We start from the raw sequence: 21,517 nt of genomic DNA on the forward strand, positions 1-21,517 counted from the left end.
TTTCTTTCTCCCTCTTCAAAACAACTAGTGAATAGTTCTTCAGATTGGCTCTACCCATCCTTCAATTTCCTAAGTTTTCCCTTCACTTACTCCTGACCCTTTACTATTTGTTAATATCATCACCATATTACTGGTGTTTAAAAGATATATAAATGTAAGAATGAATAAATGATATATATATATATATATATATATATATATATATATATATATATATATATATATATATATATATATATATATATATATATATATACACACACACAGTCAACTCTCAATTAACACGAAGGTTACGTTCCTGGAGACCTGGAATTATTCAAACTGAATTTTTCCATAGAAAACAATGGTAATAGGGGAGGGGGTTACATTCCTGGTTACTGGGAAGTCTGCATATTTTGGGGATTTTGTTACTCAAACCTTGAAAAATAGGTCATCGAAACATTAAAAACGTATATTCTCACTTACACATCTTTCTTGTCCAGGAAATTAGAAAATTATTAATTCAATGTGATTTTGTGTATGAGTTTATATGGCAGGAATATTATCCCCATATTCATACATTTATTATTAATTCACTTAACAAAATAAACCATGTGTATAATTTGGTGGTGGTTGGTAGCAGTGTTTGTTTATCATCATCTTAGCTGAGTCATGCAATCCAGACCACGCAGCTCCACCATTCCACCACAGGCAACATGGAAAATTTTATGAAGAGAATCAGCCCTATTGCTGCTTTAGAGTATGATTTATTAATAGACTTGGTGAGCCAGAAAAAAAAGGTTCTAAATAAAAGCAGAGATGGCCATATAGTGTGGCCTTAACTCAGGAGAGAATTGCCACCTCCTTCAACTGTGCAGGCTATTGGAAGAGAAAAGTTCACTAGTCATGTAGTCAGGACTGAGTCAATAGGGATCTTTAAAAGAAGGTTAGATAAGTTCATGGATGGAGAAGATAGATGGAACTAGGTAGCTTAAGCACACAGGGACTGCCTCGTATAGGCCTGGTGGCCTCTTGCAGCTTCCCTCTTTTCTTATGTTCTTATGTTCACTAGCTATCTGCATAAATGGGTACTTGTCAAGTGATAAAGACATACAACTGATCGTAAGCTAAGTAGAATTCTGATGGAAAAATTGGGAGATGAAGATGCGATGCCTGAAGCTGGCAGTGGCCATGTCATTGTTGTTGTTCATGGGGTTTGCTTCTAATCACAAGTTTTGTAAAATAAGTTATTTTTATTTATTTTTTTTTTTTATACCATGTGGGCTTTTTACGGGAATTTATGGGCTAAAGGGGATACTTTTTAGGGTACCTCCTATCTTTAAGCTCACCCGCTAGGAAACCGTTGCCCCGAGTGAAGAAGCCCAACCTACACTCAGACCGTGGACAGGATTCGAACCCGTGCACTTGGAGACCTCTAGGATCCGAAAGCATGCATGGTTCCACTGTACCATGGCGGCCCCCATTTGAACGATAACCTCTATTTTGTTTTTTAAATCAATTGGTTACAAAAAAGCTATTAACAATAGGTATTTGGGCAAAACTTTATGCAAAGATGGCAAAGGTAAATCCTGCCTGATCGTTGCCTGCTCAAGTTGTGGGAAGGCAGTGTTCTCTCTCAAGAATACCAATTTCTTCCGTACGGCGTCTTTTAACTGACAAAAGTGGAAAGCATTGTTTAAGAATCCGTATCAGTGCAGTTCCCCCAGAAGCACTGTGGGTGCACTTGACATCATCGAGTCAAATTAACATGCGTTAAATAAAATAAATCGCATTATTTAATCATATCTCCTTAAATATCAAATCGCTTTAAATCAAAATCACGTTAATCAAACTTGCATTAATTGAGAGTTAACTATATACAGGCAACCCTCGCTTAACGAAGGTTCACACAATGAAATTTCGCTACCATCTGCTCGTTTAACGAACATCAAACTTGCTTTAACAAAATTTGATCCAGGTAATTTTTTCCAAGTTTGAAAGCCCCTTTGTATCACGCAAGCCGACAGGCTTTTGAATACACCAGCGCCTCTCATGGACAACACGCACCACTCACTCCCCCTAGTTCAAAACAATAACAGCATCAGCAGCAGCTTGTCTTCCCTCGCTCAACATGCCACCAAAACATCCTGCAATGTCACCTAGCATTGCTAAGAAGACCAGGAAGTCTTTTACTCTCGAAGTGAAGCTGGATATTATTCACAGACACAAGAGAGAGGTGAGAAAACTAATAGCATTGCTTGCCACCATGGCTTCACTCTATCTACTGTCTCTACTTTTTTCAAGTCAGCAGACTCTATTAAGAAGGCTGGTGAGACCGTATCATCCTTGCAAGCTAAACCACCTGAACTCTACAATGGATAAAATGGAAAGCCTTGTGGAAATGTGGTACATAAGTTTTGTACGCGGTACAATGATGCGCCCTTTATTTACATTCCACAGGTTGCCAGCTAGCATCTTTCCCGCTCCACTCTCCCTCCCTTCATAAATTTAAGATCATCAACATTATAAAGTTACTTATATACGTACATTAGTGTACATTACAATGACTTAGTCTTAAATTAAACTGCCTAAATGTTCAACTTCATAATTTTTACTTTCATTAAACCTTTTACTGTACTATGATGCACTCTCGCTTTGTTTACTCTCAATGGAAGTTCAAATCAGGGGTTAGACTTGTTATAATTGGTTCGCTTAACGAAAATTCGCTTAACAAATGTTTTTTAGGAACGTAACCCGTTCATTAAGCAGGGATTGTATATATATATATATATATTATATATATATATATATATATATATATATATATATATATATATATATATATATATATTTATATATATATATATATATATATATATATATATATATATATATATATATATATATATATATATACAGGCAACCCCGCTTAATGAAGGGGTTAAGTTCTAAAAACCTTCGTTTAAACTGCTTAGCAAACCGATTATATCAAGATTAACCCCTGACTTGAGCTTCCATTGAGAGTAAACAAAGCGAGAGTGCATCATAGTACAGTGAAAGGTTTAATGAAAGTAAAAATTATGAAGTTAAACATTTAGGCAGTTTAATTTAAGTCATTATAATGTACACTAATGTATGTATGTAAGTACGTAACTTTATAATGTTGATGATCTTAAATTTATGAAGGGAGGGATAGTGAAACGGGAAAGACACTAACTGGCAACCTGTGGAATGTAAACAAACGGCGCATCATGGTACTGCATACAAAACTTATGTACCACATTTCCACAAGGCTTTCCATTTTATCCATTGTAGAGTCACGAGTTCAGGTGGTTCTTTTAGCTTTCAAGGAAGATATGGTCTCACCAGCCTTCTTAATAGAGTCTGCTGACTTGAAAATAGTAGAGACAGTAGATGGAGTCAAGATGGTGGCAAGCAATGCTGTTAGTTTTCTCGTCTATCTTGTGGCTGTGAATAATATCTAGCTTCACTTTGAGAGTAAGAGACTTCCTGGTCTTCTTAGCAACGCTAGGCGACATTGCAGGGCGTTTTGGTGGTAAGTTGAGCGAGGGAAGACGAGCTGCTGCTGACGCTGTTACTGTTTTGAACAGGGCAGTGACTGGTGCGCGTGTTGTCTACAAGAGGCGCTGGTGTATTCAAAAGCCTGTCGGCTTGCGTGATACAGAGGTGCTTTCAAACTTGGAAAAAATTATCTGGATAAAATTTTGATAAAGCGAGTTTGGTGTTCATTAAACGAGCAGATGGTAGTAAAATGAAACCTTCGTTGTAGCGAAATTTCGTTGTGTGAACCTTCGTTAAGCGGGGGTTACCTGTATATATATATATATATATATATATATATATATATATATATATATATATATATATATATATATATATATACTGTGGAGACTCAATACTCGAACTTAATTAATTCCAAATGGCTGTTCGAGTATTAAAAGTTTGATTATTGATACCTATAAATCAGGTAATTCGGTCTAATCCTAGCAAAACCTCAAGTTTATAAAAATTTCAATGTAATATTTTTTTACAATTTTGATTTGTACATACCATAAGTGAAGGTTGGTGATGGATGACTTAGAAGAGGAGGGGAGAAGGGTGGGGTGGTGGATGAAAACGTCGTTGTAACTTTTCTCCTGGTGTGAATCCTGTGAACCTACTAATGAAGTACTGTGGCTCACTTACACTTGCACTCTCACCACATTCCTTATTTTTACCACTAATAAGCCTCTTTGGTGCCATCATAAGTTCTAAATGAAAAACTACCGACAACACAGAAGAATGTTGTTTTTCTTAAGACTGCGGAAGGACTTGGGATACGCACCGGCATCCGATATATTGGTATGATTACTGTAATACTGGTATTACCGGTTTCACCCGTAATACGGTATCAGAATGATACTGTGGTGGCTGTGGGAAGGGAGATGACAGAGCTGTATACGACCAAATGTCTGGCCTTTTGATTACTAGATATATTCATCACTAATAAGCCTTTGGTGTTAATGTAAGTTTGTGAATGAAAAACTACAGCTAGAATGCAGGAGAATGTTATTCTGATGACTGTGGCAGCAAAACTCACAAGTGGCGGAGGGGCTAGGGGGAGCTTTAGTTCACAACCACGTGTGTGGACGTTTGACTATCAGGTATTTTTATGAGTATTAGATAAACTTTTGCATTTGAGTATTGAGTCTTCACTGTATATATATATATATATATATATATATATATATATATATATATATATATATATATATATATATATATATATATATATATATATATATATATACACACATCTGGCTACGACTTAACAGTCACTCTCAAACTAAATTCATCTGTGCTGTTTATCTCTCCCCTAACTCTTCTGACTATAGTAATTTTTTCGACTACTTAACTTCTAAAGTGGAGAACATTCTGTCCCTCTATCCTTTCGCTGAGATTTCCATTCTTGGAGATTTCAATGTTCACCACCAGCTTTGGCTTTCCTCTCCTTTCACTGACCACCCTGGTGAACTAGCCTTCAACTTTGCTATCCTCCATGATCTAGAGCAACTGGTGCAGCACCCTACTTGTATTCCTGACCGTCTTGGAGACACGCCCAACATTCTTGATCTCTTCCTCACCTCTAACCCTTCTGCTTATGCTGTCACCCTTTCATCTCCGTTGGGCTCCTCCGATCACAATCTCATTTCTGTATCTTGTCCTATTTTTCCAATCCCTCCGCAGGATCCCCCAAAGCGAAGGTGCCTCTGGCATTTTGCCTCTGCCAGTTGGGGGGACCTGAGGAGGTATTATGCTGATTTTCCCTGGAATGATTATTGCTTCCGTGTCAGAGACCCATCTCTTTGTGCTGAACGCATAACAGAGGTGTTAGTATCTGGCATGGAGGCATACATTCCTCATTCTTTTTCTCAACCTAAACCTTCTAAACCTTGGTTTAACTCAGCCTGTTCTCATGCTATACATGATAGAGAGGTTGCCCACAAAAGGTACTTGAGCCTTCCATCTCCTGAATCTCATGCACTTTATATCTCTGCCGGAATCATGCCAAGTCTGTTCTTCAACTTGCCAAACACTCTTTCATAAATAGGAAATGTCAAAATCTTTCAAACTCAAACTCTCCTCGTGACTTCTGGCATCTAGCCAAAAACATCTCAAATAACTTCACTTCTTCATCTTTCCCTCCTTTATTTCATCCTGATGGCACCACTGCCATCTCTTCTGTCTCTAAAGCTGAACTCTTTTCTCAAACCTTTGCTCACAACTCCACCTTGGATGATTCTGGGCTTGTCCCTCTCTCTCCTCCTCCCTCTGACTATTTCATGTCTACAATCAAAATTCTTCGTAATGATGTTTTCCATGCCCTTGCTGGCCTAAACCCTCGGAAGGCTTATGGACCTGATGGGGTCCCTCCTATTGTTCTCAAAAACTGTGCTTCTGTGCTTGCACCTTGCCTGGCCAAACTCTTCCAACTTTGTCTATCGACTTCTACCTTTCCTTCCTGCTGGAAGTTCGCCTACATTCAGCCTGTTCCTAAAAAGGGTGACCGTTCTAACCCTCAAACTACCGTCCTATAGCTTTAATCTCTTGCTTGTCTAAAGTTTTTTAATCTATCCTGAATAGGAAGATTCTCAAACATCTGTCACTTCACAATCTTCTGTCTGATCGCCAGTATGGCTTCCGTCAAGGTCGCTCTACTGGTGATCTTCTGGCTTTCCTTACTGAGTCTTGGTCATCCTCTTTTAGAGATTTCGGTGAAACTTTTGCTGTTGCGTTAGACATATCAAAAGCTTTTGATAGAGTCTGGCATAAAGCTTTGATTTCAAAACTGCTCTCTTACGGCTTCTATCCTTCTCTCTGCAACTTTATCTCATGTTTCCTTTCCAACTGCTCTATTGCTGCTGTGGTAGACAGCTACTGTTCTTCTCCTAAACCTATTAATAGTGGTGTTCCTCAGGGTTCTGTCCTGTCACCCACTCTCTTTCTATTATTCATTAATGACCTTCTTAACCAAACTTCTTGCCCTATCCACTCCTACGCTGATGATACCACCCTACATCTTTCCACGTTTTTTCAGAGACGTCCAACCCTTCAGGAATTTAACAGATCACGCGGGGACGCCACGGAACGCCAGACTTCCGATCTTTCTAAAATTTCCGATTGGGGCGGAGAAAATCTAGTAGTTTTCAATGCCTCAAAACTCAATTCCTCCCTCCTCTGACTAACTGTCTTCAGTCTCTTTCTCACCGCCGAAATGTTGCATCCATTTCCATATTTTATCGCTATTTTCATGATAAATGTTCTACTGGTCTTGCTAACTGCATGCCTCCCCTCCTCCTGCGGCCACGCTGCACAAGGCTTTTTTCTTCCTCTCATCCCTATTCTGTCCAACTCTCTAATGCAAGAGTTAACCAGTACGCTCAATCATTCATCCCTTTCACTGGTAAACTCTGGAACTCCCTCCCTGCATCTGTATTTCCAAATTCCTACAACTTGTTTTCTTTTAAGAGGGAGGTATTGAGGCATTTGCTCCCCTAATTCTGGCTGACGGTTTTGGCACTTTTTGTACTCTTTGGAGAGCCAGCGCTCAAGTGGGCTTTTTCTAACTTTCTTTTTTGCCCTTGGCTGGCCCTCTTCCCTACGTAAAAAAAAAAAAAAAAAAAAAAGCGGTGGTCCAGCTCTTTGGAGGATCTACTCTCAACCAAGTATATATATATATATATATATATATATATATATATATATATATATATATATATATATATATATATATATAATGTGTGTGTATGTGTATATATTTCAGGAAAATGTGAATGATGAGGAGAGAGAGACGTCTAAGCCAAGAGTGAGGAAAGACCTCAGAATACAAGATCAAATAACAGCTTTTCAGCGACTTCAAGCTGGAGAGACTGCACAACATATTGCTGAAGATCTAGGTGTGAGCAAGTCAACTATTTTCAGGGTAAAAAAGAGACTTAAAGACACTCTTTTTACACCGTCATTGGATCCAAAATATCAGATTAGGGTTGAAAGCCTGAAAAACAAAAAAAAGAATGACAGTATCGTGAAAGAAAAATTAGAATTTTGTAATGATGATGGCAATGTGTCAGGTAGTTCGCATGAGTCTGATAGTAATAGGGAATCTGTATGGGCCTCCATAGAAGAAAGGAAAAGGCTGAGAAGAATTAAAAATGGAATGTCAAATAAAGAAAGGGGTCTCAATCTGGAAGAAAAAAAAGAGGCCATTGCTCAGTATAAATCAGGAATCACAGTAAAAGAAATTGCACGTAACTTTTGTGTGAGTATTTCAACTATCCAACGTGTGAAGAAGAAGTTTTCAAAATCCCACAAATTAGCAATGAAGAATTATCTCAAACTTGAAGAGAAAGTCAACATTCTGGAAAGACTTGATGAAGGTGAAAGCATAGCAGAAATTGCAGATGAATTCAAAGTAAATGAGAAAACTGTTAGAAGTATTAAGAAGAATAAATTAAAAATCATGAATGTCTATAAGGTTAGTCTAAGCTCGATAGGAGTGCCTTCATCTTCACCTTCGAAGAAAGAAACTATGAATGAGAAAATAGAGAAAAGACTATTGATCTGGATTAATGACATGAAGCAGAAGAAGATCCCATTGAGCAGTGCTGCCATCCAGAAAAAGGCACTTATTATCCAGATGAACATAGCACAGGAGGAAGGGAGCTCCTCCTCTCAGACCTTTGCTCCCACTAGTGACTGGCTGGACACTTTTAAGAGACGACACAACGTCCAGCAAGTAAGTATACACCTACATGCTGATGCTAGTCAATAGAAAGTAAGAAACATTCATCATATTCATAAAATTGAAATATGAATGCAGTTGGTTTTATGTTCTATTAATTTTGAGACCATGAAATAGTTTAGTTTCTGTTCTAAATATTACTGTTGTGTAAGTCACATGTCTGTGTTTTTATATACTGTATTTTCTACTGAATTTCAGTTTACTTTTCATATGTTTTTAAACTGATTAAGGCTTATTCTTATATTCATTGTTGTATTATTTTTATCCTCATTTTATCATCCAATTTTATTTTGCATCTATATTTTTTTAGTAATTTATTTTTTTGTTACTTTTCATATCAGTTGTCAAAATATGTTTTCTCTTTTATTCAGTTTATTAAGTATTACCTAGAAACTCGCCCAACACCTTCACAAATTGGCAAATGATATGGAGGATAGATTAATACTCCTAGATTACAGATAATATTTACTTACATGATATGAAATGGTGTTAGAGGTGTTGGAGATAATCTGCAGCATTTTTTTCATGGATTTGCTTATCACTCAAACTTGCCTTATGCACATGTCTTACTAAAGGTGATAATGCACTGGATGTTTCTTTGAATGAATGGCTTTCAATGAGCAAAGAACAATACCATCATGGGAGCCTGAATTATAAAAATGTAGCAAAGCTCTCCTGTATTGTTTTCACAGAATCTATATTCTTTATCATGAACCACAACAAATTAAGTAACATGGGTGACTGATGATTGGTATTAATTAACATTTCTTAATGGTTATAACAATTATTTCCACAGTTGCCAGTGTTCTTATGGCACCTATTAGTTAACAAAAGTACACTCGTATGATATATGTATTGAAAAGCAAACTCCAGTTATCCTTTCTTTCAACAGATCCTAGATGAAGACAGTGAGTCAGAAAGTGATTCATATGATGAGATATACTGCAAGGCAGGTCCAAAGTCAATGAAGAGACGCATTATAGAACAAAAAAAAAGTCGTTCATTTAATTCTACACAGCACACCTCTACACCCCCTGAAGGTACTGTTTTATTAATTGTCTTCTTGAAAATAATTTCTATATTTTCTTGGTGATACAGTGGTACCTCGCAATAATGGACCTTGCAATAATGAATTTAATTCAATAACAGACAGGTCAGATACTAAGCAAATTTTTTGGGACTATAATGACAGTTTTTTTCACACGAATCCATAGTTCCAATGTGGATACACTGAATACACGTATGACATGATAAACAGTCCATAAAAGGCCCAATGCTTATCTACTCCTGCATGCTAGATACCATTGTAACTAGTTTTGTTCGTCTATGATTTACAAAACTTATAATAAGATGGATAGTGGAGACTGCTTGCCTATGGGAGTCATGGAAGTGACATTCATAGTGAATTGGGATCCCGTGCTGGTTGGACCCACAGCCTGATGAAGTGAATTGCTAGTTACGCTTTTCTGTTTGAATGTTGTTGATCAAGCAAAGATAATGACACTACCACACACACACACACACACACACACACACACACACACACACACACACACACACACACACACACACACACACACACACACACACACACACCGGGGTTCGATTCCCTGGCCGGGTGGAGATATTTGGGTGTGTCTCCTTTCACGTAGCCCTGTTCACCTAGCAGTGAGTAGGTACGGGATGTAAATCGAGGAGTTGTGACCTTGTTGTCCCGGTGTGTGGTGTGTGCCTGGTCTCAGGCCTATCCGAAGATCGGAAACAATGAGCTCTGAGCTCATTCCGTAGGGTAACGTCTGGCTGTCTCGTCAGAGACTGCAGCAGATCAAACAGTGAATTACACACACACACACACACACACACACACACACACACACACACACACACACACACACACACACACACACACACACACACACACAGACAGACACACACCGCGTAGCGTAGTGGTTAGCACGCTCGACTCACACTCGAGAGGGTCCGGGTTCAAATCCCGGAGGTGGCGAGGCAAATGGGCAAGCCTCTTAATGTGTGGCCCCTGTTTACCTAGCAGTAAATAGGTACGGGATGTAACTCGAGGGGTTGTGGCCTCGCTTTCCCGGTGTGTGGAGTGTGTTGTGGTCTCAGTCCTACCTGAAGATCGGTCTATGAGCTCTGAGCTCGCTCCGTAATGGGGAAGACTGGCTGGGTGACCAGCAGGCGACCGAGGTGAATTACACACACCAGATGCGGTCGAGGAAGGACGCACTGGCGTTGCTCAGACAGACATTCAGCTGATCTTCACTACCTATTGTATAGTATTTACAGTGGCCTGGGCAAGTAGTGTAGACTCATTTTTCATGAAATCAACTGTTAAAGAATCATGAGTAAAGAAGAGATTTCATCAAAATGCAGGTATGAGACTAGGGAAAGAATAAAAGATGATGACCATGTTGATGAGGGAGAGAGCGCATTCGAAGGTTTCGATACGGCGAATACTTCACTACTTAAGAAAGTGTTGACTATTGAATGTAAACTAGATAAATTGATAAAGGAGAGTATGGGAATGAAAGAACAGGAAAAAGAGTTTATAAAACTGAGAGAAAGGATAAAAAAAAGTGGAAGAAAACGAAGATAGACTAAGAGCGGAAAACGAAGAACTGAAAAAGGAAGTAGCAAACTATAAGAAGCAGATGGAAGAAGGACTCGGTAAATGCCGAGAAAGAAAAAGAGAAGCTGAAAGATCTAGTAAACAAGGAAGAGGAAAGAGTACAGAATGTGATAAAAAAAGAAGTACAAGCATGGAGAGTCCAAGATAAGAAAGATAAGGCTGATTTTCAGGAGGTGATTCAAGAACAACTTAAAGAAAAAGAAGAAAATATGACAAAGAAAATGATAGGAGTCCTCTAGACAAAAGAAAATCTAGTTTGAGAAATTGCAGAAAAAAAGAAGTGTAATCGTATTTGGAATAAAAGAAAAAAAAATATATTGACCAAGAAGAGAAAAAGAAGAAATGAAGTCAGTCAAAGACCTACTAAAAAATCTAAACGATGAAGATAGGCAGAACTTAGAAGAGGAAGTACAGTCAACCCTTGGCTATCGCGACTTAAGCTATCACATTTTATTGCTATCACGCACCCATGAAAAGCTGCTAAAATTTCATTATCGCGACCTCAGATGCCTGATATAGCGCGCCCAGCCATGACGTCATGGGATATATGAGCACTTATTGGCCAAAACCAACTTCCCGCCAAGATCAATTCGGCTATCGCGTTTTTGGCTATGGCGTGGCTATTTCGATCCTAATTGGCGAGGGTTAAGTGTAGAAGAAATAAACAGAATGGGACCATATCAAGAAGGAAAAACAAGACCAATTAAAATACTACTAAAATCACAAGCAACAACTGAAGAAATATTATATAGAACAACAAAACTCAGAGAAACAGAAGGCTGCAAGGATATCTATATAAAGAAAATTAAAAATGAGGAAGAAAGGAAGAGATACAACGTACTGGCGGCAGCAGTAAGGGAAAAAAATAATGAAAGGTCAGAAGAGGAAAAAAAGGCATTTTATTGGAGAATTCTAGGAGACAGGATAAGGAAATGGTATATAAACAAGAAGGAAGAGAAAAAAGTGGAACAAGTTTAACTAAAAATGATAAAGGCAAGAGACTAAAAATGATGTATATGAACATAGACGGGGTTTTAACAAGTAAATTAGAATTAAGAGATTACATAAAAAAAGAAAATCTGGATATTGTATGCCTGGCTAAAACAAAACTAAATGAGGCAATCAAAATAGACTTGGATAATAGGTATAATATATGGAAAAGAGACAGAGTGGGTAAAGGAGGAGGAGTCATGATAATGTTAAGAAAGGAGATAGTGATAAACCAAGTGGAATATGGGGAAGGAAAAGCAAAAGTACTGTATGTTAAGATGCATATTAATTAAAAAGAGCTAACAATCATTGTAACATATGTGCCACCAAAAACAAATTCATGGACCAATCAAATATATAAAGACATGATAGATGACGCAATAAGGAGTCTAACGAGAATCGTTAAAGAAATGAGAAAAGTGATATTAGTAGGAGATTTCAACTGTAAAGAAGTGGACTGGGAAAATTATGAAAGTGGTATGGGGGGAGAAAGATTCCTGAACCTAATGATAGACAATATGATGGACCAGAGAGTAAAGGAATGCACAAGATTCAGAGGAAACGACGAGCCAGCGAGATTGGACCTTGTTTTTACAAATGAATGATGATGTAAGATATAAGTGCCCATTGGGAAAGAGTGACCATGTAATATTAGAAATGGATATAGAAGAGGGAAAGGAAGATAGAAACGATTCATACAAAGGAGACCAATTAAATTACAGAAAGGTTGATATTGAGAATTTCAAGAACTATTTTAAAAATGTAAACTGAGAGGAGATGGAAAACTCAGAGACGATGCAAGAGAAGTATAACTTATTTTTGGAAATATACAAAACAGGAGTCAGGGGAATATGTCCCGAAATATAGACCTAAAGAAGAAGGAAAGAAAGATTGGTTTAATGCAAGGTGTGCTAGGGCAAAAGAGAAAAGAGAAAAGAGATGGAGCATGGAAAAGGTGGAGGAGAAATAGAAATCCAGTAAATAAGGAAAACTTCAAGGCAGCGAGAAATTAATATGTTAAGGTGAGGAAGGAAGAGGAAAAGAACTTTGAAAAGGACATTGTTGAAAAATGTAAGGAGCAACCAAAATTGTTCTATAGATTCATAAATGGAAAAATTAGGCAAAAAGAAACAATAGAAAGGTTAAAAGGAGAGAACGGGATGGTGGAAGACCCAAAAAGTATGGCAGAACTATTAGATAATAAATTCCAGGAGGTCTTTACTAAGGAATCCAAATTTGAAAGGCCACAGGGTAATAGAGAGACAGTCTATATGAAAGAGATTAAAGTAACCAAGCTTGAAATAAAAGAGTTAATGAAGGAACTGGATGAAGAGAAGGCAATGGGACTGGAAGAATTCTCAGGCAGAATACTGAAAGAATGTAGGGAAGAACTAGCAAGTCCTATATACAACATCATAAAATGCTCAATAGAAAATGGAACAGTACCAGTAGAATGGAAAAGTGCTGAGGTGGTTCCCATATATAAGAGCAGAAGGAAGGAAGAACCTTTAAATTAGACTGGTATCACTAACTAGTGTAATATGCAAGATATGTGAAAGAATAATAAAGAAACAATGGATCGAGTTCCTTGAAGACAACAAATTAATATCAAATAGCCAATTTGGTTTTAGAAAAAGACGGTCGTGTGTAACTAATTTATTAAGTTTCTATTCTAGAATAGTAGATAGAGTACAAGAGAGAGAGGGGATCGGTTGACTGTATTTATTTGGATTTAAAAAAGGCGTTTGACAAAGTGCCACATGCAAGATTACTATGGAAGTTAGAGGAGAAGGGTGGCTTAAAAGGAAGCACATTGAGATGGCTAGAAAATTATTTGAGAGGGAGAGAAATAAGGACGGTAGTTAAAGATATGAAGTCCGAGTGGAGAGTAGTAGAAAGCGGAGTGCCACAGGGGTCAGTATTGGCACCAATACTTTTCCTCATTTATATTAACGACATGCCAGAAGGAGTGAACAGCTACATAAATCTGTTTGCAGATGATACGAAACTGTGCAGAGTTATAAAGCAAAAAGAGGATTGTGAAATACTGCAAGAAGACCTAAATAAGATCTGGGAATGGAGTAAAAGTGGAAATGGAATTCAATGTGAACAAAAACCATGTCATGGAAATGGGAAAGAGTGAAAGACGACCCGTGGGAATCTATAAGATGGGAGATGGAGTAGAACTGGAGAAAGTAAAAATGGAAAAGGACTTAGGAGTGACGATGGAAGAAAACAATTAACCAGTAAGCCATATTGATAGAATTTTTAGAGAAACATATAATTTGCTAAGGAATATTGGAGTAGCATTTCACTACATGGACAAAGAAATGATGAAGAAATTGATAAGTACTATAATAAGACCCAGATTGGAATATGCAGGAGTAGAGTGGACCCCTCATAAAAAGAAACACATAAGGAAATTGGAGAGGCTACAAAAAATGGCTACAAGAATGGTTCCAGAATTTGAAGGGATGACATATGAGGAGAGACTAAAGGTTATGGATCTAACAACTCTGGAACAAAGAAGGGAGAGAGGAGATCTGATACAAGTTTATAAATTGATCAACGGAATGGACCAAGTGGATAATGAGAAACTGATCTTGAGAGAAGAATATGAGATTCGAACCACAAGATCGCATAGTAAAAAGCTGAGAAAAGGAAGATGTCTGAGAGATGTTAAAAATATAGTTTCCCAAGGATGTATTTAGACGTGGAACAGTTTAAATGAAGAAGTAGTGTCTGCAACGAGTGTGCATACTTTTAAAGTAAGATTGGATAAGTGTAGATATGGAGACGTGGCCACACGAGCATAAAGCCCAGGCCCTGTAAAACTACAACTAGGTAAATACACACACACACACACACACTGTGTAGTGTAGTGGTTAGCACGCTTGATTCACAATCGAGAGGCCCGGGTTCGAGTCCCGGAAAGCAGCGAGGCAAATGGGCAAGCCTCTTAATGTGTGGCCCCTGGTCACCTAGCAGTAAATAGGAACGGGATGTAACTCGAGGGGTTGTGGCCTCGCTTTCCCAGTGTGTGTTGTGTGTGATGTGGTCTCAGTCCTACCTGAAGATCGGTCTATGGGCTCTAAGCTCTCTCCGTAATGGGGAAGACTGGCTGGATGACCAGCAGGTGACCGAGGTGAATTACACACACACACACACACACACACACACACACACACACACACACACACACACACACACACACACACACACACACACACACACACACACACACATTGGTGGATAATGAGAAACTGATCCTGAGAGAAGAATATGACTTTAGAAGCACAAGATTGCATAGTAAGAAACTAAGGAAGGGACGATGTCTGAGAGATGTTAAAAATTTAGTTTCCAAAGATGTGTTGAGACTTGGAACAGTTTGAGTGAGGAAGTGGTATCAGCAAAGAGTGTACATAGTTTTAAAGAAAAATTGGATAAGTGTAGATATGGAGACGGGACCACACGAGCATAAAGCCCAGGCCCTGTAAAACTACAACTAGGTAAATACAACTAGGTAAATACACACACACACACACACACACACACACACACACACACACACACACACACACACACACACACACACACACACACACACACACACACATTTTAAGACAGTTTCACAGGTTTTTAAGTCATATCAACACAGTTTGGTGTGTTTTGAGAACATTTTAAGACAGTTTGACATGTTTTAAAGGCCTTTTAACTGTTTGGCTTATTTTAAGACTTTTAAGTCAGTTTGACATGTTTTAAAGGCATTTTTACAAAATTTGGCATGTTTGGAGAATATTTTAGAACAGTTTGATATGTTTTAAAGGCATTTTGACATGATTTAGCATGTTTTGAGGACATTTTAAGACAGTTTGACATGTTTTAAAGGTATTTCAACACAATTTGGTATGTTTTGAGAACATTTTAAGACAGTTTGACATGTTTTAAAGGCATTTTAACAGTTTGGCATGTTTTGAGAGCATTGTGGGACAGTTTGTGTATGTTTTGAAGGCATTTGGGACTGCCTTCCATACACCCTTCGCAATGTCATTCAATTATTGAGCCTCTTAACTATAGACCTGTGTCTTTAACAAGTGTGGTCGGTAAGATTTGTGAGAGGGTGATAAAGAAATATTGGATACGGTTCTTGAAGGATCATAAGTTATTATCGGGTCATCAATTTGGCTTTAGGAAAGGGGGGTCATGTGTAACGAATCTACTGAGCTTTTATTCAAGAGTGGTTGACAAAATACAAGAGAGAGAGGGATGGATGGACTGTGTATATTTGGATTTGAAAAAAGCTTTTGACAAGGTACCTCACATGAGACTACTATGGAAATTAGAGATTTATGGAGGACTGAAGGGAAAATTGTTAAAATGGATGGAAAACTATTTGAGATGGAGGGAGATGAGAACGGTAATAAGGGATGCAAAGTCGGACTGGTTGGTGGTGGAGAGTGGAATCCCACAAGGTTCAGTGCTGGCACCAATACTTTTCCTTGTCTATATTAATGATATGTCAGAGGGAGTAAACAGTTATATTAATTTGTTTGCGGATGATGCAAAATTGTGTAGGTGTGTGAAGAGTGAAGAAGATTGTGAAATTTTACAGGCAGATCTAGATAGGATTTGGGAGTGGAGCAAGAGGTGGGAGATGGAATTTAATCTGAGCAAAAGTCATGTAATGGAGATGGGGAAGAGTGGAAGACGGCCAAGAGGGTTATATAAGATGGGTGAAGGAGTAGTGTTGAAAAAGGTGGAAAAGAAAAAGGATTTGGGAGTGATAATACAAGACCGTGGGCAGTTTGAGGCTCATATTGACAAGATGTTTGGAGAAATATATAATTTGATTAGAAATATTGGATTAGCCTTTCATTATATGGATAAAGATATGATGAAGAAATTAATTAGCACTGTGATTAGACCAAGATTGGAATATGCTGGGGTGGTTTGGTCCCCTTATAAAAAGAAGCATATAAGAAAGTTGGAGAGATTACAGAGAATGGCAATAAAAATGGTTCCAGAATTGGCAGAAATGACCTATGAGGAGAGATTAAAATGAATTTGCTTACCTTGGAACAAAGAAGAGAAAGAGGAGATTTAATACAGGTTTATAAACTGTTGAGCGGTTTGGATGAAGTGGATAATGAGCAAATGATGTTGAGAGAGGAAAATTTAAATAGAACTATGAGATCGCATAGTAAAAAGATAGCCAAGGGAATATGCTTGAAAGATGTGAAGAAATATAGTTTCCACAGAGATATGTGGAAGTGTGGAATAGTTTGAGTGAGGAGGTGGTGTCAGTGAGGAGTGTGCATAGTTTTAAAGGAAAGTTGGATGTGTGTACTCGTAGATATGGAGATGGGGCCACACGAGTATAATACCCAGGCCCTGTAAAAATTACAACTAGGTGAACTAGGTGAATACACAGAGAGAGAGAGAGAGAGAGAGAGAGAGAGAGAGAGAGAGAGAGAGAGAGAAAGATGGGGTACCTGCTGGTGTGAATTGCTAGTTATACATTTCTGTTTGAATGCTGTTGGGCAAACAAGGATAATGAGAGAGAGAGAGAGAGAGAGAGAGAGAGAGAGAGAGAGAGAGAGAGAGAGAGAGAGAGAGCGCCTGGGTTGATGAAAGTGCAACAGAAGATAAGTAACAAACTCTGTAGTCACTTGATTTTTGTCTTCTTTTGCTGGTATTTGGGGGTCTAAAATTTAATTTTAGACCCCCTGATGATTGATGATCCCTTGTCTTCCATCCCTCCTTTGTTACCTCAGCAAGGTATTTCAGCCAGTCATTAAATACTTGTTAAGGATGCTACTGGACCATGTGGGAATTGGACATTACTCCGAATGGGAAGCTATGTCTTTAAATTTATCTGTTCTTGGTAAGACAAATTTTTCTTTTCTGGGCACTTCTTGAATAATATTTCAATATTGAGCATACAATAAGATGGTTTGAATTATAAAAATATTTTTTTGCATTATTAAGATAGAACAAATTACTGAAGAAGGGAAAGAGGATGTTTAAGGATCTCGCAGACAAACTGCTCTCTCTAATCGACAATTTGCAGTAACGGGCAGCCCCTCATCCTTGAAGTGTCTGTTATCACTAGGCACCATTGTATGTATGTATCTATTAAACAGCTTGTCATCTGATGACAATACAGCATGCAATTACTGATGGATATTTTACCATTAATCACATGAAATTGATATTGTGCTTTCAATTGGGATGCTTGCAATGGTCTAGAAAAACTTACCATATTTGATAGCTTATAAGATGCATGGTCTTATAAGACACATCCAGTTTTAGCAGACATTGAAATAAAAAAAGATAAAGGAGCAGATTTAAACTCCAAATATGAAGTGAAGGACTTCACCTGACATTTGAAGACCCTCACATTTTTTTTTTTTTTTTTTTTTTTTACATTACAAGGGCACTGGCCAAGGCAAACAAAGTGTTGGAAAAAAAATCCCGCTGGTTGCCAGGCCCTGTTAAGAAGAAAGTAGAAAGAGAAAACAAAAAAATCTAAAAGGAGGGTCCAGTTAACGTAAGAGGTGTCTTGACACTCCTCTTTGAAAGAGTTTAAGTCATAGGCAGGTGGAAATACAGACACAGGTAGAGAGTTCCAGAGTTTACCAGTGTAGGGAATGAAGGAGTGAAGATACTGGTTAACTCTTGCATTAGGAAGATGGACAGAATAGGGATGAGAAGAAGTAGAGAGTCTTGTGCAGCGAGGCCGCAGGAGGGGAAGGCATGCAGTTAGCAAGTTCAGAAGAGCAGACAGCATGAAAACAGCGGTAGAAGACAGATAAAGATGCAACATTGCGGCGGTGACTTAAAGAATCAAGACAGTCAGTTAGAGGAGAAGAGTTGATAAGACGAAAAGCTTTAGATTCCACCTTGTTTAGTAAAGCTGTGTGTGTGGATCCCCCCCAGACATGAGAGCCATACTCCATACACGGGCGGATAAGGCCCTTGTAGATCATTATTAGTTCCCAATATTTTGCATTTAAAAACTTTGTTCTTTGCTAGTAGGCTACACACCAATCCTGTTCTGACTTGTGAGAAGTAAACATGTACCTGGCATATGGCATTGGCTATGACAGTGAGAGTCAAAGACTACAGGGCTAATAATTGTAATTTTTTTAATCATAATTTTTTTTTCGTATGTATGCAAGGTAAGAATGTTGAAAGATGGTGCAATTTTAAATGTATGAAAGTGTGGCAAATTCTTTCTGACTGGTGTCATTCTATGTGAATTACTGGTAAGTAAGACCTATTTTTTATTGGTATCTTGAAAGAAAGTTTTCTTTTGGTGTAGTACCAATCATCATTTTATTTACGTGTGTGAAGAGGTCTAGAGTATGATTTTAGAACCTCTGTTGCCATAGACTTACCACCAACCACTGGCTCAATGCTGAACCTTGGCCTCATAGGATGTAAGCTCATTTCCTGAGACTTTTTGGGAAAATAGATGCATCTTATGAGCCATCAAATATGGTAGTTTTACCAGCTGACAATTTTGCACAAAAATTTGGAATTCCAGAAAAATCTTTGTGGTATGTTATTTATGTGTTATGTAATTGTATTGTTAAGAACTAAAGTTGCCTCACCCTGAGTAGCATGAGGGCTAAGCAGTCAAGTATTGGGGCTATGGAGGCAAGCTGATTTGTTGGTGCTGGTGAAGCCTGGTCATAGAGGTGGGAAGTCAGGGACAGGAGGACTGGACAACAACAGTTCTTCTACAGTTCTTCACAATGTAATTTCATATGAATACAATTGTATATAAACACTGTGAGCCCTCACCCACTCTCACTGTCACACACTCCCACTGTTTACACACTCCTGCTGTTTACACACTCCCACCATTTACACACTCCCACTGTCACTCACTCTCCTCACTCTCACTCTCACTATCCACTCCATCACACACTCACTCACACCACCTTCAGGCCAAGGTGCAGCCTCCCTCAGGGGAAGAATCACACACTAACTCCCAGCCAACTAGATCATATCAAGGTACACTTAGGAGGCAGGGTTGAACCCTCTGGAAACACAAACAACTAATTGTTACACAAATTATCCATCTTATGTATTATATCAACAACACTAATGTATGTCTTAGACTTATTTCACTATCACCATCAATGTCAACTCATACCTTGTTTGAGGTATTTGCAGTGCCTAGATATGTTCTGATAGGATAGCATCTGCAAGAGTAATTGGGCTCTGTGGATGTCTCTCCCAACCTATGTGTGAGACCAACCTGCCACCTACATGCTTCCTCTGAACTAATATGCATGCAGTTCAAGACAAGTTTGAGTCATGATAAAATGTTCTAATGACCTATAATCTGATTTGTACTACAGTAAGGCCCCACACTTGGCGAATTAATTAGTCTGGCGAAACTACCACCAAATGCAAATTTTGCCAAACACAAGTTCTTTATACCATGTAAATTGCCTAAAAAAATGCCTCAATCAGTCTTTGGTCATTGCCAAAGTCCCTCTTTTGACCCCTAAAATACCATCTTTTGAGCTGAAATAAAATCTTTTGTCTTCACATATTAGAACACAAGTACAAAAAGACCAATAAACAAGCATTTGTGATGCTTTCCTCGTCTGTACTCCCGTTTTTCCACCCGTTTCCTTTTCCCACTTTCGTTCTTGCCACCACCACCATTTTCCTTATCCCCACTGGGACCACCTGTTGGGCTGGTAGAGGCCATGTTGGCGGTAAATCACCAGAATTTGTTCCCACACTAGCAGAACAGAGGGTAGCACAAACAAAATAGCTGCATTCTGGTAGGTTTGGAGAGAGGTCTGATGTCACAGGGGAGCCGCGTGGTTCGCCGTGTGGCCGCCAGGGGACCACCAAGTATGAATTCAAATTGCCAAGCGTACACTCGGTGGTCTGTGACCACCTTACCGCCAGAAGTAAATTTTGCCAAGCTGAGATTTGCCAAGTGCAGGGGCTTACTGTATTATAAAATCAATTAACTAATAAAATATCAAGTATATTTTTAGCTACAATCATCAAGTAGAGTGAGAGGTGTAGCAACATATTAGGCACATTTTCTCAGGTTTGGGATGTATCATCACCTTGAGACAAATACTGTTTGTCTATTGGCTATATTATTAACATGCAACTTTACAAATCTTGGCACATAAAGAAACAACCATATTTTGATGCCAAATCCTAGCTGGACACTGGTAGAGATTGTCTATTTAGACTATGTCTCCCAATGTCTTCTCGGGGTTGCTGCTTTCTTTTGGATATACAACACATCCTTTCACATCTTGATTTTTCTTTAGTGAGTGTTTATCCAATCAAGCACATTACATATATAGACTGAGGTTTCACAATCACATCTCCCACTCCGAGTTTTTATGGTATTTTGAAGAAGTTGGTGTGTCTGATATTAGCCAGTCCTTTTTGTCTTTGCTCATTTAATTAACACTGTTGTTGCACAAGCAAGTAAACACAGCTGTTTGAGGCTACTGACAATAGCCTCTTCTCTGTTTTCTCCTACTTTCTCTATCCTCATTTTTGTTCCAAAGCTGGATGTTGCGTCTATATGCGCAACGACTTAA

At 38.4% G+C, this 21,517-nt stretch overlaps 1 protein-coding gene across 8 annotated transcripts in view; it reads left to right on the forward strand.

Annotated features, from left to right (window-relative positions):
• Positions 1 to 21,517, forward strand: part of LOC123519999 — a 48,504-nt gene that overhangs the window by 22,258 nt on the left and 4,729 nt on the right. For all 8 annotated transcript variants that reach the window (XM_045281768.1, XM_045281775.1, XM_045281770.1 and 5 more), the window contains exons 3-4: positions 7,304 to 8,275; positions 9,174 to 9,321. In XM_045281768.1, the coding sequence (XP_045137703.1) occupies positions 7,304 to 8,275; positions 9,174 to 9,321 (1,120 nt within the window). The remainder of the gene's footprint in view (positions 1 to 7,303; positions 8,276 to 9,173; positions 9,322 to 21,517) is intronic.

This window comes from Portunus trituberculatus, chromosome 46, assembly GCF_017591435.1.
Source record: "Portunus trituberculatus isolate SZX2019 chromosome 46, ASM1759143v1, whole genome shotgun sequence".
Lineage (NCBI taxonomy): Eukaryota > Metazoa > Arthropoda > Malacostraca > Decapoda > Portunidae > Portunus > Portunus trituberculatus.